Source organism: Salvelinus alpinus, chromosome 2, assembly GCF_045679555.1.
Source record: "Salvelinus alpinus chromosome 2, SLU_Salpinus.1, whole genome shotgun sequence".
Classification (NCBI taxonomy): Eukaryota; Metazoa; Chordata; class Actinopteri; order Salmoniformes; family Salmonidae; genus Salvelinus; species Salvelinus alpinus.
The window spans coordinates 14,835,085-14,852,577 of record NC_092087.1 but is presented as its reverse complement, the minus strand read 5'-3'; the positions used below and the strand labels follow the sequence as shown (position 1 = coordinate 14,852,577).

Genomic DNA, 17,493 nt, shown 5'->3' with positions numbered 1-17,493 from the left:
ATCCCTGCTGCAGTGTGTGCAAACCTGGTCAAGAACTACAGGAAACGTATGATCTCTGTAATTGCAAACAAAGGTTTCTGTACCAAATATTAAGTTCTGCTTTTCTGATGTATCAAATACTTATGTCATGCAATAAAATGCAAATGAATTACCTAAAAATCAAAATCATGTTTTAGATTCCGTCTCTCACAGTTGAAGTGTACCTATGATAAAAATGACAGACCTCTACATGCTTTCTAGGTAGGAAAACCTGCAAAATCGGCAGTATATCAAATACTTCTTCTCCCCACTGTAGCTAAAAGAAATCCAGGTTAGCAGGCAATATTAACCAGGTGAAATTGTATCACTTCTCTTCCGTTCATTGCACGCAGAGTCAGGGTATATGCAACAGTTTGGGCCGCCTGGCTCATTGCGAACTAATTTGCCAGAATTTTACATAATTATGACATAACATTGAAGATTGTGCAATGTAACAGGAATGTTTTGACTTATGGATGCCATCCGTTAGATAAAATACGGAACGGTTCCGTATTTCACTGAAAGAATAAACGTTTTGTTTTCGAGATGATAGTTTCCGGATTCGACCATATTACGGCTCGTATTTCTGTGTGTTATTATGTTATAATTAAGTCTATGATTTGATAGAGCAGTCTGACTGAGCGATGGGAGGCACCAGCAGGCTCGTAAGCATTCATTCAAACAGCACTTTTGTGCGTTTTGCCAGCAGCTCGCCACTGTGCTTCAAATATTGCGCTGTTTATGACTTCAAGCCTATCAACTCCCGAGATTAGGCTGGTGTAACGGATGTGAAATGGCTAGCTAGTTAGCGGGGTGCACGCTAATAGCGTTTCAAACGTCACTCGCTCTGAGACTTGGAGTAGTTGTTCCCCTTGCTCTGCATGGGTAACGCTGCTTCGAGGGTGGCTGTTGTCGATGTGTTCCTGGTTCGAGCCCAGGTAGGAGCGAGGAGAGGGACGGAAGCTATACTGTTACACTGGCAATACTAAAGTGCCTATAAGAACATCCAATAGTCAAAGGTATATGACATACAAATGGTATAGAGAGAAATAGTCCTACAATTCCTATAATAACTACAACCTAAAACTTCTTACCTGGGAATATTGAAGACTCATGTTAAAAGGAACCACCAGCTTCCATATGTTCTCATGTTCTGAGCAAGGAACTTAAACGTTAGCTTTCTTACATGGCACATATTGCACTTTTACTTTCTTCCCCAACACTGTGTTTTTGCATTATTTAAACCAAATTGAACATGTTTCATTATTTATTTGAGGCTAAATTGATTTTATTGATGTATTATATTAAGTTAAAATAAGTGTTCATTCAGTATTGTTGTAATTGTCATTATTACAAATGAAAATAAAAAATTGGCCGATTTAATCGGTGGTTATTTGGTCCTCCAATAATCGGTATCGGCGTGAAAAATCATAATCGGTCGACCTCTACTCTGGAGACTCCTGTGGTGTCTACGGAGTTAGTTAAATCGTCCTTTAGTTTTTCTTCTCCATATGTTTGTAATTATTTCCCAAAAACATTACACATGGTCTTAGTGTCCCTGGGGCAGTTTGGAGAGTAGACAGACGAATTTTATAACGAATGTGTTTGTTTTAGTTGATTGTGTTTATAAATCTAATTTTATTTGTCACATGCGCCGAATACAACAGGTCTAGGTAGACCTTACAGTGAAACGCTTACTTAGAAGCCCTAACCAACAATGCAGTTTAAAGAATACAAAAATTGAAATAATACCTTAAGAATAAGAAATAAAAGTAGCAAATAATTAAAGAGCAGCAGTAAAATAACAATAGAGAGGCTATATACAGAGGGTACCAGTAGAGTCAATGTGTGGGGGCACTGGTTAGTCGAGGTAATTGAGGTAACGTGTACATGTAGGTAGAGTTATTAAAGTGACTATGCATAGATAACAACAGAGAGTAGCAGCAGGGTAAAAAAAATAGGGGGGATGAAATGCAAATAGTCTGGGTAGCCATTTGATTAGATGTCTTATGGCTTGGGGGTGGCAGCTGTTTAGAAGCCTCTTTGACCTAGATTTGGCGCTCCGGTACCACTTGCCATCCGGTAGCAGAGAGAACAGTCTATGACTTGGGTGGCTGGAGTCTTTGACAATTTTTAGGGCTTTCCTCTGACACTGCCTGGTATAGAGATTCTGGATGGCAGGAATCTTGGCCCCAGTGATGTAGTGGGTCTTACACACTACCCTCTGTAGTGCCTTGCAGTTGGAGGCCGAGCAGTTGCCAAACCAGGCAGTGATGCAACCAGTCAGGATCCTCTCGATGGTGCAGCTGTAGAACCTTTTGAGGATCTGAGGACCCATGCCAAATCTTCAAGGCTGTCTTGGTGTGCTTGGTCCATGTTAGTTTGTTGGTGATGTGGACACCAAGGAACTTGAAGCTCTCAACCTGCTCCACTACAGCCCCGTCGATGAGCTTGGTCCTCCTTTTCCTGTAGTCCACAAGCATCTCCCTTGTCTTGATCATGTCGGCAAACTTAATGATGGTGTTGGAGTCGTGCTTGGCCATGCAGTCATGAGTGAACAGGGAGTACAGAAGGGGACTGAGCACGCACCACTGAGGGGCCCCTGTGTTGCGGATCAGCGTGACTCCCTGCAACAACAACAAAAAACTTTATAGCGTAAGGCTAAAATACTGTTCAGTAGCCAATATCAATATGTTGACATTTTACGCGTCTACTCTGTTGTATTTGTTTCTTGTCAGGTACAATTTTTTTTATGAGCACAGCCTTATTTCTATTAAATATTCCATTCATCTAGCTCAATGTAACATTGATAGGTTTAAGCTACTACATGATACTTACATTTTCCCTGTACCCTTCATGAGGTTGCTACAACCTAGCCTATGAATGAAAGTTTACAACGTAGGTGCTCAGGTTGAGAGAAATTTGAGTAATCAAGGTGTCAGGCATTGACACATTCAATACCGGCTTGCACATTCTTGCCTGCATCTAGCTGATCTAGTGTGTAGTCACTAGTCCAACAGTTGTAAATTAGAGTTTTTATTTGACAAATTCAGGTATATTTATCCCCGTTTGGTTCCGTATGCTTTCGTAAAAAAAATTGTTCAACAGAATAGGCGGAATGAATACACTCATCACCCACAAACACAGTTCACTTCCATAGCAGCCACATACAAACAGCATGATCCCGTTGATCGTTGTATTCCTTCTCGCATCTACGCGCTCTAATCCTCTCACCTTTTTACTTTGCTTGTGGACTTTAGTGCACAACACATCAGCTTTCTGTGACCAGGTGAAAAAAACCTTGAAGTCATATCCGCTAACCGCTACACACAGCCTACATCTTTGTCACCATATTAACGTCATAGTCAACATAGCTACTAGAACTAAATCGTTAGTAAACCCGCAACAATCATGCAGTACACTGTATAGTCAGCAGCAAGCTGTTTAGCGGTTACACCGGCATGCCCCAGTGGAAATAAATGTATAAATCCAATAGCTTAGCCTGACTTGGAAGAGTTCCAGTGTTGCTTAGCCATAGCCAGCTAGCTAACATAGCATCCCTTTCTGTTTGAGCCTGGTGTTTGAGTACGCTAAACTAGCTAGCTGCATTCCTTAGCTAAGTAAGTGTCTATTTTTCCACTCTCTCTCTTGCTTCTCCTTAATTTTTTGAAGAAATACATTTATTCAAAACTGTTCAACTATTGTCTTTCACTCTCTGAGTCAACCACTCACCACATTTTATGCTCTGCAGTGCTAGCTAACCTTAGCTTATGGTTTCAGTACTAAATTCATTCTCTGATGAATGGATGGACAACATGTCAGTTCATGCTGCAAGAGCTCTAGTTATGGAAGTTGTCATAATTACTGTGTAAGTCTATGGAAGGGGGTGAGAACCATGAGCCTCCTAGGTTTTGTATTGAAGTCAATGTACTGAGAGGAGGACGGAAGCTAGCTGTCCTCCAGCTACATCATGGTGTTACCCTACAGAGTACTGTTGAGGCTACTGTAGACATTCTTCGCAAAACAGTGTTTTAATCAATTATTTGGTGATGTAAATCTATTTCGTAAAGTTTTCTCTAAAATGGATAACTAAAAAAAAATATTTTGTTCTTGTGAAGTTCACTGAGGAGAATGGTCCTCTCCTTCCTCCTGAGGAGCCTCCACTGGCTGAAACACTTTATTGAAGGTCTGCTTATTTATTAGGCACTGCATTTACAGTGCATTCAGAAAGTATTCAGACCCCTTGACTTTTTCCAAATTGTTACGTTACACCCTTATTCTAAAATGTATTTGTCCCCCCCTGAAATCTACACACAATACACTATAATGACAGGCAAAACAGGTTAAAAATAAAAAAAACAGATCACATTTACATAAGTATTCAGACCATTTACTCAGTACTTTGTTGAAGCACCTTTTGGATGCGATTACAGCCACGAGTCTTCTGTATGACGCTACAGGCTTGGCACACCTGTATTTGGGGAGCTTCTCCCATTCTTCTCTGTCAGGTTGGATGCGGAGTTTTACTGCGCAGCAGTTTTCAGGTCTCTCCAGTGATGTTCGATCGGGTTCAAGTCCGGGCTCTGGCTGGGCTCTGGCTTGAGTGGTCAAGGAAATTCAGAGCCTTGTCCGGAAACCACTTCTGTGTTGTCTTGGCTGTGTGCTTAGGATTGTTGTCCTGTTGGAAGGTGAACCTTTGCCCCAGTCTGAGGTCCTGAGCGCTCTGGAGCAGGTTTTCATCAAGGATCTCTCTATACTTTGCTCCGTTCATCTTGCCCTCGATCCTGACTAGTTTCCCTGCCGCTGAAAAACATCCCCATAGCATGATGCTGCTACCACCATGCTTCACAGTAGGGATTGTGCCAGGTTTCCTCCAGACGTGACTCTTGGCATTCAGGCCAAAGACTTCAATCTTGGTTTCATCAGACCAGAGAATCTTGTTTCTCATGGTCTGAGAGTCTTTAGGTGCCTTTTGGCAAACTTCAAGCGGGCTGTCATGTGCCTTTTACTGAGGAGTGGCTTCCATCTGGCCACTCTACCATAAAGCCTGATTGGCAGAGTGCTGAAGAGCTGGTTGTCCTTCTGGAAGGTTCTCCCATCTCCACAGAGGAACTCTGGAGCTCTGTCAGAGTGACCATCGAGTTCTTGGTCACCTCCCTGACCAAGGCCCTTCTCTCCCGATTGTTCAGTTTGGCCGGACGGCCAGCCCTAGGAAGAGTCTTGGTGGTTCCAAACTTCTTCAATTTAAGAATATTGGAGGCCACTGTGTTCTTGGGGATCTTCAATGCTGTAGAGATCTGCCTCGACACAATTCTGTCTCCGAGCTCTACAGACAATTCCTTTGACCTCATGGCTTGGTTTTTGCTCTGACATGCACTGTCAATTGTGGGACCTTATCTAGACAGGTGTGTGCATTTCCAATTCATGTCCAGTTAGGGCTGTGGTGGTCACACAATTTCTTGATTGTCGTTCTCACGGTAATTGACCGTTAATTAACAAACACATTTGTGACCCGTTTTAGGAAACTAGTAGTATGTCTCAAGTCGCGACTTCACAGGAGAACTATTTGAAAGTAAAAATAAATAAATAAAATGATTTTTTTTATTTTTAATCAAAATGCGTTCTTTGGCGGAAATGCCTTCTCGGACATGTGAACTTTTCATGTCCCTTAAAAACAAACTTGTATGCCACCTGTAAATACTAATACAATTGTTAAAATACGAGCCTTGTTGGTAAACCACAGAAAAAGCCGGCAACCTTCCCACTAATCATGATTGGCTGAGATAATGAGTCGGCTGGACATGCTGAGAGAGGAGTTTGGATTGGTCTGCCAAATAGAAGGCCTCTGTCTATTTGCGCTCAGTCTGTGTTGGTAATCCTGTCGAACACTGCTTTTTAAAAACAATGTAGCTGCGTAAGTGTTGCTCCCCACTTTCTAGGGGATCGAGTTTTGAAATCAGTGGAATTAGAGTATGATAGCTAAAGAGATGACGAAAACACCTGTTTCTGGATAACGTCTTCAAACTAAGGGCATTTGTGGCATGGATCCGTGACAGGGAGATACATCCATCATGCATGATGATGTATACGTTTAAGATAGTCTAGCTGGCTACATTTTCAGATATTACACGTTTCTAATTTTGACAGAAAGTGGTTTCATTTCAAGCTAAAGTGTACTGTTAGCTAGCTAGCTAAAGTTAGCTGGCTGGCTCCCTAGCTAACGCTACATGTATGATGTTATTATTAATTGTTGTTTAACTAGCTAATGTTAGCTGGCTGGCTCACGGTGTGTGTGTGTGTGTGTGTGATATTACGTGTTGTTTACCTAGCTAGGTTCATTGTTTACCTAGCTAACGTAAACTCGTACATTGCCTTGGTCCGTACAATTGCCCTTATTTTAACGCCCCGAAACGTAATACTACCCGATCAACTGTAATGTCAATACCATTGTAAAGCACAACTTCTCCCCTTTCTAACAAAATCGATTACATGACCTAAACACTGCCTGTTTCTGCATAATTCAAGCAGGCAATGAGCCATGTCGGGTCTTTTTAAAAGTGGCGGGTGGGGAAGCGAAACTAATGCGTGGTAGTGAGAAGGACAGATGTCGTGTGGGAAAATTGCTTTTTTCACACGATCTGTCCAACTTATCACCTTATCGCCTCTAAAATGTAAATAAAACACTATAAAGAGTTTATATAATGTGTCATTACATACCTATTTGAAGGTTTGTGTCGAATTTCAATCGGGTTTTTAGGGCGGTGCTAAAGTGATCTTAGAAGTAAACAGCGGCTTTGAGAATGAGGATCGTATGCAATGATGACGAAAAAAATGACTAGGTATCCCCCCTTACCCCCGTCACTGTCCATTTCTTGTTTTTAAACGATGAGAGAAGTGCTACACCTGGTGGAGAGAGATTGTAAGACAGAAATAGTTGCTTTATGCGTGCTGTACGTTACGACATGACACGTCAAGATGCAACGGAGGGCCAGTTTTTTTCAACTTTTCTCCAATACTATAGAGCCATTACCATGTCGATCAACGCATGAATAGAAACCTAGTTCACACCCCCGATTTCTTTTAAGTCAACACAGTAGCTACAGTCCCATTAGGTTTCTTTGAAGCCTCGTTTGAAAGTCGCGGTTACGCAGATTTATACGGAATGGGCTGAGTTTACGTTAGCTAGCTACATCTTAAGCTAGTGTACTGTTAGCTAGCTAACGTTAGCTGGCTGGCTCCCTAGCTAATGTTGCGTGTATGTTATTATTCATTTCCCAGATGCGTTAGCTTTGCTATTTAGAGCCTAATTTTAGCTAGCTAACATTGAACCTGGTTGGTTAGCTCCCAGCAGATTCATGCAGGGTAGTAATGACATGATTTGTTGCTTAACTAGCTAACGTTAGGTGGCTGGTGCGTTAGCTAACGTGACGTAATATGTGTGATCTTACATGTTGTTTACCTAGGTACATGTCTTAAGCTAAAGTGTACAACACCAGTTGAATATGGCCAGTGTCAGTAAACGTCGGCAAAAAAGCATAATAAAATTGTTGCCAGTAGAGGTAAACAAATCATCGCCAGAGCGTCAAGTGCGTGCTCTGAACGCTCAGAGAATGAAACGCGATGGGTGGGGCTAAAGCTTAAGAGGGTGTGAACGATGTTGAATGGGTGTAGATGAAGAGCTCTCTCACCGAAACCCTAAAATGCCATTTTCTCAAAAGTGAGTTTACAAGTTTATCAACATTCAAAGCAGAATTACTTTCCCATTGTTCCTCAAATACAGTGTATGATTTTGTCTCAATTTTTATCCAAAAAACAGACATTCAAATTTTGCTACATAAGACCGAATCCAGGTGGTGAGTCATATTTAGCATCTCTTGGCTTCCACACATTGCCTACAAGCATAATCCATGTAATATAGCCTACACCTTCACAATAAATCCATTATTTATTTTAGACGGGTCTAAAGAACCTTTCTTTTCAGAAGAAAAGAATAGTATACTCTGAGTTGTCCTGATGTGGCTACACTAGTTTATTTAGCAGACAAGACTTGCTTATAATTCCGTGGCATTATTTTATATTGTTTTATAGTATGAAGAATTCAACTGAACAAAGCTGAATAAAATATACATATTTTCGCCAAATTATTTGAGGGAGTGCGCACATGCAGCTATTGTTTGTGTTGAGCAGTTAACAAAATAGGTACTCCTATATCCTTAATTTAGTTATTAATGTAACTTTAGTTGTTCTACAAATGTTGGGCTATATGTTTTGATTTTGAATACATTATAAGGCTGCATGATGAATCTCTAATGATGATTTGAAAAATGTCACTTGAAAGGCATGAGCTCTGCTTTGTTTTCTGCGCCGGCTGTACACACTACATCAGTCTCTCATTCACAATTTGACAAGCACTTGATAATGACTCGAATTTCACGGCGGCATCCCCTTTGTGGCCGTAATGCACCCTAAAAAACCCATGCCTTTTACGGCCCAGGGTGCTGCGTTGTGCCCTTCTCCCTGAGTGTGCTGGGCAATCCGAAGCGCCTCACTCACATGGCTCTCCGTCACGTGATCGGGTCTTTCACAGGCTACAAGTGAAGACAGACACATCGGGGACGCAACTGCGAGCGTCCTTATCCAATTCCGAGGTGCATATTGAAGATATTGGAGGAACTGTCCATATTTACTTTTCGTCAGCCAACAAGTTGAGTAGGCCTAACGAACAGCAAAAGCACTAGCCTATGTCAATCTACTATCCCCCATAGTACAAAAGTCAACCTATTATGTGCGATAAATAAATATTCCAAACATAGTCTGGGGCAGTTGTGGGATGCGATAGATCCCAAATTAATACAACCACTAGCATCAAAAAAATATTTTTACGCAATGTGGCTGATGCAACAGATCAGAACGTTTAGCTTAAAATGTTTATAAACTAGTAAGCTATTTCTTCACATTTATAAGCGCAGCAGTGCACACATGGCAGTAGGCTATAAGGGTGAATGTTCCATTAGCGGGAAAACACCATTAGCAAAAGTGACTGCAAATGTGATTATGCATGTAATGCTTTTTATTATAAAGGTGCATTTTTATTGTGAAAATTGGCATCCCCAAACTCTGGCTCTAACCAGAATAGAAAGAGTGGGAGGCACCGGTGCACAACTGAGCAAGAGAACAAGTACATTTAGTGTCTAGTTTGATAAACAGACGCCTCACAAGTCCTCAACTGACAACTCCGGGATGCTGGCCTTCTAGGCAGAGTTGCAAAGAAAAAGTAATATCTCAGACTGGCCATTAAAAATAAATGTTTAAGATGGGCAAAAGAACACAGACACTGGACAGAGAAACTCCATAATACTTTTTTCCAATCTTCCTCTGTCCAGTGTCTGTGTTCTTTTGCCCATCTTAAACTTTTATTTTTATTGACCAGTCTGAGATATGGCTTTTTCTTTGCAACTCTGCCTAGAAGGCCAGCATCCCGGAGTCGCCTCTTCACTGTTGACGTTGAGACTGGTGTTTTGCAGGTTTTGAGCCTGTAATCGAACCCACAAATGTTGACGCTCCAGATACTCAACTAGTCTAAAGAAGGACAGTTTTATTGCTTCTTTAATCAGAACAACAGTTTTCAGCTGTGCTAACATAATTGCGAAAGGGTTTTCTAATGATCAATTAGCCTTTTAAAGTTATATACTTGGATTAGCTAACACAACGTGCCATTGGAACACAGGAGTGATGGTTGCTGATAATGGGCCTCTGTACGCCTATGTAGATATTCCATACATAATCTGCCATTTCCAGCTACAACATTAACAATGTCTACACTGTATTTCTGATCAATTTGATGTTATTTTAATGGACAAAAAATTTGCTTTTCTTTCAAAAACAAGGTCATTTCTAAGTGACCCCAAACTTTTGAACGTTACTGTAAGCTGAGCACTTGTTGGCTAAATATCATCTGTTTATTATGGAAATAGTCCTGTGGGATCTTTGTTATGCCCAAAACACCATCATGACCACGCCTTGTAAGTCACTCAGGATTCCACTATGACGTTGCTCATCAATCATTTCATGAGAAAAATTGTTGTACACAAGTCTGTTGAAAAAGTTCTGATACATCAGATAGCATTATATTGGTGGTATTGAATTTCCAGCAAATATGTTTGTAAAATACAGTATGCTAGCACATGATTCAGAGACAATAGGTGAAAATCTAATATCATTGTTTCATTGAGCCAAATGAAAGGAATATTATTATTATGATATCTTTGGTTTTCTTTTCATTGTTAGAGTAGCAGAGCACCTTTTTTAAAACTCGTATTACTCTTGTCCATTGGCAGGGAAGGAGGTAGGGCATTAGTTGTGGCAGTGAAGGTCACAGCGATCTCTGCTCATTTTGTTTTGACTCTATTGGCTGAGGAGAGAAACAGCGACCTCTGCTGGCTTTCGGTCTGAATGGCTTCTCTATCCAAATACATCCTGTGGATCAAACAACTTAAACATTGTGTTTCTCTCTGGTTAAGGACATGACCATAACTGAAGCATTTATACTGGGTCATCAGTCTACATCAGGGTAAAATCACAGTTTTACATATGGTTTTGAGTTTATTTTTGTTTTGTTTTCCAGCTAGGAATAGTAAATCACTGGCAAGGAAATCATGGCATAGATTGTTGGTTTAACATTACTACTCTGAGAGGAGTTTGTCGTTGTATTTTACATGTTCTTTCTCCATGACCAGAATGGTACTGCTGTCTAAGTATAGGCACTGTACCCCAAACTGACTGTTTTCTCCTGTCCTCTACCACCCGCCCTCTTTGGCTTGTCTCACAACGCCACTGCTTTTTGTCTCTTAACTAGGCACAAAGGGCTGCTGTCTGACAAAGTGACACCACTCTGGGGATGACCAATTGTCTTAGAGGGAAGAGGGAGAGGGAGAGAGTTATAGCGTTCTACACTCGGCAACAGAGCTAAAGTACTGTAATGTCCATCATATTTATATGTATTTTTTTTGTTTTATTGTATAATCAAGAACAATGTGTTTCAGAAAAATGACACATTTGTAAAAAATTGTAAGAAAACAATATGAAAACAGGTAAAAAAACATTTGATATGAACACATTTCTTAGCAATGTGACAACAATTGTTAGTAGACTGCTGACAGCCTTGTGCCCTTATTCTTTGGGTAAAAGGCCTAAATGTATGCTGAGTCTGACAACATGTCTATAAGCAAATGTAACCTTGATATTCCTGAGAATGAGCAGAGCCTATTCCCATCCATTCTAAAATAACAATAAACAGCTTTAAGATGTGGCCAAAACAGATCCCCCCCCCAGACAAAACTCAAGACACATTTCCAGAAAAAAAAGTCACATCGCATCACAATTCCAAATAGTTTGAGGAAGGGGGATTGGAAATGTAGTGGGACATCATAGCTACAGTACATGATCAAAAGTATGTGGACTGCTAGTCGAACATCTCATTCCAAAATCATGGGCATTTAATATTGAGTTGGTCCCCCCCTTTATGCTATAACAGCCTCCACTCTTCTGGGAAGGCTTTCCACTAGATGTTGGAACATTGCTTGGGCACTTGCTTCCATTTAGCCCCGGGCATTAGTGAGAATGGAGACTGATGTTTGGCGATTAGGCCTGGCCTGCAGTCGGCTTTCCAATTCATCCCAATAGGGGATCGATGGGGTTGAGGTCAGGGCTCTGTGCAGGCCAGTCCAAGTTCTTCCACACCGATCTCGCAAACCATTTCTGTATGTACCTGCACAGGGGCATTGTCATGCTGAAACAGGAAAGGGCCTTTCCCAAACTGTTGCCACAAAGTTGGAAGCACAGAATTGTCTAGAATGTCATTGTATGCTGTAGCTTTAAGATTTCCCTTCACTGGAACTAAGGGGCCTAGCCCAAACCATGAAAAACAGCCCCAGACCATTATATTCCTCCTTCACCAAACTTTAGAGCTGGCACTATGCATTGGGGCAGGTAGCATTGTCCTGGCATCCGCCAAACCCAGATTAGTCCGTCAGACTGCCAGATGGTGAAGCGTGATTCATCACTCCAGAGAACGCATTTCCACTGCTCCAGAATCCAATGACGGTGAGCTTTACACCACTCCAGCTGACGCTTAGCATTGCGCATGTTGATCTTAGGCTTGTGTGCGGCTGCTCGCTCATGGAATAATCTGTTTATTATGGAAATAGTCCTGTGGGATCTTTGTTATGCCCAAAACACCATCATGACCATGCCTTGTAAGTCACTCAGGATTCCACTATGACGTTGCTCATCAATCATTTCATGAGAAAAATTGTTGTACACAAGTTTGTTGAACAAGTTCTGATACATCGGACAGCATTATATTGGTGGTATTGAATTTCCACTAAATATATGGTTTTAAAATACAGTAGCCTATGCTAGCACTTGATTTAGAGAAAATCGGTGAAAATGACATTGTTGGACTCATCCAAATGAAGGTATTAACTTATTTTATTTATTTTTTACCTTTGATGTTTGTTTCATTGTTAGAATAGCAGAGGACCTTTTTAAATCTCGTATTACTCTTGTCCATTGGCAGGGAAAGAGGTAGGGCATTAGTTGTGGCAGCGAAGGTCACAGTGATCTCTACTCATTTTTTATTTTATTGGCTGAGGAAAGGTAAACAGCGACCTCTGCTGGCTCTGTCTGAATGGCTTCTCTATCCAAGTACAGCCTGTGGATCAAACAACTTCAACATTGTATTTCTCTCCGGTTAAGGACATGACCATAACTGAAGCATTTATACTGGGTCATCAGCCTACATCAGGGTAAAATCACGGTTTTACATATGGTTTTGTTTTCCAGCTAGGAATAGTAAATGGTTATCAAGTGTAACTAGCTGGCTAAGAAATCATGGCATGGAGATATTTGGTTTAACATTACTACTCTGAGAGGAGTTTGTAGTTGTCTTTTTACCTGTCCTTTCTCCATGACCAGAATGGTACCCTGTCTATGGCAGTATGAATGTGATTGGGGATGGTCAATGTAGTGATGTCTTTGAGCTGTAGAGAGATTGTTGATCATCATGAAGAACACTAGAGGGCAGTATTGATCTGTGGTTTACGCTCCACTATTGAATGTTGGCAAACCTTGTTTCAGGGGTTTACTCTTCTTCAGCTTTAAAACATCCCTTAAAAGATCAGCCCTCTAAATATTAGAGTGAAATGGAAATGCATTTGAGTGTGTATTTGAAATCAAGCACTGTAAATCTGAATTTCCACAAGGTGGATTGAATAGAGCCCAACTTGTCTGCATTCTTCACCAGCATGTCACTTAGGTTAGGTCAACAAAAACACCACCTCTATTTCCTCTGGAATTAACAGAACAAGCGCTCACTGAAAATGACAGAGAAACAGTTGTGTAATGGTAATGGGACAAAAATGCTGGCCTGCTCTTACATTTCTGCTTTTAGGACTGAAAGTATTCTGTTTAATGTTACTGTGACTTCTGTAAACTCTCAGACTGTAGATCAGCGTAATTCTGTCCTGGTCCCAGAGACCCACATGGTATGCATGTGTTTGTTTCAGCCAATAATTACACTTGATTCAACTAATCAAGGGCTTCATTATAAGTTGAATACATTGAACCAGTTGTTCTAACACATGGGCTGGAACAAAAGTGCCATTTCAAGTTCCATTTTCCAACAGGAAGATTTGAAAATACATACAGATGTAGGATCTTAATCTGATCAGTCTTTTGTTGCTGAGAATTTTCCTGCACAGCAGGAAATGCAAACTTGTAGTTCATTTGAGGGTTAAAAGGGCTTCCAATGTTTGGAATTTCCACTTGATTTGCCCTAATGCAAAATGTATCAACACCTGCAAAGATTTTCATAATCCACATAACAATTCACATTTCCTGTTGCTGCAGGATTATTTTCCGTATGTAGGAAACTTGCTCAAATTTACATCCTACATCTGTATACAGGCTGAAATATATTTTTTAAACTTTAATTTACAATACATACATTACAACAAGTCACACCATGTGGGTCTTTTTAGGTTTAGGGTTGAAGACAAGTGCTGTAGCTCCACAGATGTGACCTCATTACCCTGTGGTTAACCTGACCTGCTCATCCCTTGGGTCACAGCCAGGAGGTGGATGCATTGCTGGCTGTCCAGCTCAGTGTTTGGGCTGTGGAGATGCTCTATGCAGCCAGGAGGATATTCCAATCCCTTGATTTATCCCAGATGTAGCCAGGACTGCTGGACCACGTTAAAGGTGTCTGAGGGACAGTAGAGTTGTTTTTGGGTTGAGTTTCCCGAACGCATCGGTCTGTTTCAGTTATGGGTGAAATAAGATAAATAGATTGTCATGGCCATGGGAGAAATAAAAGTGCTACGAAGCTTTCGGGAAACCTTTCAATGATCATGAACATGGCACATCTTCTAAAATAAAAATTTAAATAGACCAAAAAGTGGGGAAACTGTATTCTGGAGTAAATTTCCCGAAAGCCTCGTAGCCAACATGGCACTTTAGGTATTCTCTTCAAGTTATTTCTCTCCATGACGCAAACGGACTGAGGCTTTCGGGAAAGTCAGCCCATGGAGAGAAATAAAGCATCACGTTAGCTACGAAGCTTTCGGGAAACCTACTCTAGGACACATTTTTTCCACAGTGACTTTTTATTTTAGATATGCCTGGTTCATCCAAGTTGAAATGGAGATTCTTGGGAAAAAAATAGAAATATTTTTTTTCCCTGAAATAACAAAGTGAAATCTCAGAAGGCATGAGCCAAAGGCTGACCAAAGCACATCAAAATAATGCCATATGCTTCTATTCATCGACATTCTCATGGAGCAGGATTTTGTGTCGTTTAGAAAACCTCTAAGTATAGCGACTTGTTTTGACATTACAGTACTGTCTCCTAGCCTACCTGTTATTTGTCCTTCTGTTGTTCATTAGTACCTGTGACGGACACCACACCCACCACCCAGACAATAACGCCACACAAGATGCAGTGCATGTACTGAGGTGTTTAATAAATAACAACAACAACAACTAATAAACAAATGGTTGGTTTATATACATGCAGTCCTCAATCAATAATTAACTGTGAGCTGAGGGCTGGGGTGGGGCAGAGAGTGTCAGAGTACTCCAGTTGGGTGGGGGGTTTGGAACTGCAGTACTCCAGTGGGGTGGGGGTGGGGGGGTTGGAACTGCAGTACTCCAGTGGGGTGGGGGTGGGGGGGTTGGAACTGCAGTGCTCCGGGGGGGGGGGGGGGGGGGGGGTTGGAACTGCAGTACTCCAGTGGGGTGGGGGTGGGGGGGTTGGAACTGCAGTGCTCCAGAGGGGGGAGGGGTGGTGGGGGGATGGAACTGCAGTCCTCCAGTGGGGTGGGGGTGGGGGGGTTGGAACTGCAGTGCTCCAGAGGGGGGAGGGGGGGGGGGGGGGGGGGTTGGAACTGCAGTACTCCAGTGGGGTTGGGGGGTGGAACTGCAGTGCTCCAGTGGGGTGGGGGGGTGGAACTGCAGTGCTCCAGTGGGGTGGTGGGGGGGTGGAACTGCAGTGCTCCAGTGGGGTGGTGGGGGGGTGGAACTGCAGTACTCCAGTGGGGTTGGGGGGTGGAACTGCAGTGCTCCAGTGGGGTGGTGGGGGGGGTGGAACTGCAGTACTCCAGTGGGGTGGGGGGGTGGAACTGCAGTGCTCCAGTGGGGTGGGGGGGGGGGTGGAACTGCAGTGCTCCAGTGGGGTGGTGGAACTGCAGTGCTCCAGTGGGGTGGGGGGGTGGAACTGCAGTGCTCCAGTGGGGTGGTGGAACTGCAGTGCTCCAGTGGGGTGGTGGGGGGGTGGAACTGCAGTACTCCAGTGGGGGGTGGAACTGCAGTACTCCAGTGGGGGGTGGAATTGCAGTGCTCCAATGGGGTGGGGGGTTGGAACTGCAGTGCTCCAGTGGGGGGGGGGGGGGGGGGTTGGAACTGCAGTACTCCAGTGGGGTGGGGGGGGGGTTGGAACTGCAGTATTGCAGTGACTTCATAACAGTGCCATGTGGTCCTATCGGTCAGTACTGCAGTGACTACAGGGCCAGTGATTACAGTACGGTCACTGTCGCCAGGACTTTCGGCTGAGCACACACACACAGGCCACGTCGATGCGGATCAGTCTCCAGGCCACCAGGTCCTTGAAGGAAGTCAGCGCCCGCACGAAGGTGTGCGAGTTGGTGCAGTAGGAGTTCCAGTGTCGCCCGTCGATGCCCAGGCAGCCAGAGCTGCCCGCCCGGGGGCCACGGCACGTGGTCTCAAAGAAGTACTGCTTTTTCTTGACGTTGTTAATGTTGACGTCCGGGAGCACCTCCACCTCATTGCCAGATATATCTGTGGCCTTGGTCTTGTTGCCCACCCAGTTGCTGACACTCTCACACACAGAGTACACCCCCCGGTGCTGTGGCTGACCTACCATGCGCCTTGCCCTGCTGGCCCCTGACCCCTGGCGTCCTGTGGGCTCCGTGTCGGGCGGCTGCGCACTGAAGAGAACGCGGGGCGTGCGGTAGCGTCGCTTGGTGAAGAGTTTGGGGTCCACGGTGGGGGCAGAGTTAGGAGTCCTGTTTGGGGCAGGGCCCTGCTGCTGAGTGGAGGTCGGGGGGCAGAAGTTTCCTCCCATGGTGCACACGGCCTGGGCACTGACCACGAGGATCAAGACCAGCATGGACGACCTCATGGACACACACACCTGGCGGGATTAAACACACACACCAACATTAGGAATCAAACACACACGCCAACATTAGGGATCAAACACACACAAACAACAACATTGGGATCAAACACACACAAACACCAACATTAGGGATAAAATATACACAAACACCAACATTAGGGATCAAATATACACACGTCAACATTAGCAATCAAACACACACAAATGTCAACATTAGCAATCAAACACACACAAATGTCAACATTGGGATCAAACACACACAAATGTCAACATTGGGATCAAACACACACAAATGTCAACATTGGGATCAAACACACACAAACGTCAACATTAGGGATCAAAAACGCACACAAACGTCAACATTAGGGATCAAAAACGCACATAAACGTCAACATTGGGGATCAAATATACACAAACGTCAACATTAGGGATCAAATATACACAAACGTTCACATTAGGGATCAAACACACACACAAACGTCAACATTAGGGATCAAATATACACAAACGTCAACATTAGGGATCAAACACACACAAATGTCAACATTGGGATCAAACACACACAAACACCAACATTAGGGATCAAAAACACACACAAACGTCAACATTAGGAATCAAACACAGACACCAACATTAGGGATCAAACACACACACACACACACAGAGATGTCAACATTAGGGATCAAATACACAAACAGACGTCAACATTAGGGATCGTATATACACCAACACACACATACACACACACACGTCAGCATTAGTGATCAAATACACACACA

The 17,493-nt window shown here is 42.9% G+C and overlaps 1 protein-coding gene across 1 annotated transcript in view; it reads right to left on the bottom strand.

Moving 5' to 3' along the window:
• Positions 1-15,969: 15,969 nt before the first annotated feature.
• Positions 15,970-17,493, bottom strand: part of LOC139550692 (nerve growth factor-like) — a 41,424-nt gene continuing 39,900 nt past the window's right edge. Inside the window, exon 3 of the mRNA XM_071361769.1 lies at positions 15,970-16,726. Within this exon, the coding sequence (XP_071217870.1) occupies positions 16,100-16,714 (615 nt within the window). The 5' untranslated portion in view covers positions 16,715-16,726 and the 3' untranslated portion in view covers positions 15,970-16,099. The remainder of the gene's footprint in view (positions 16,727-17,493) is intronic.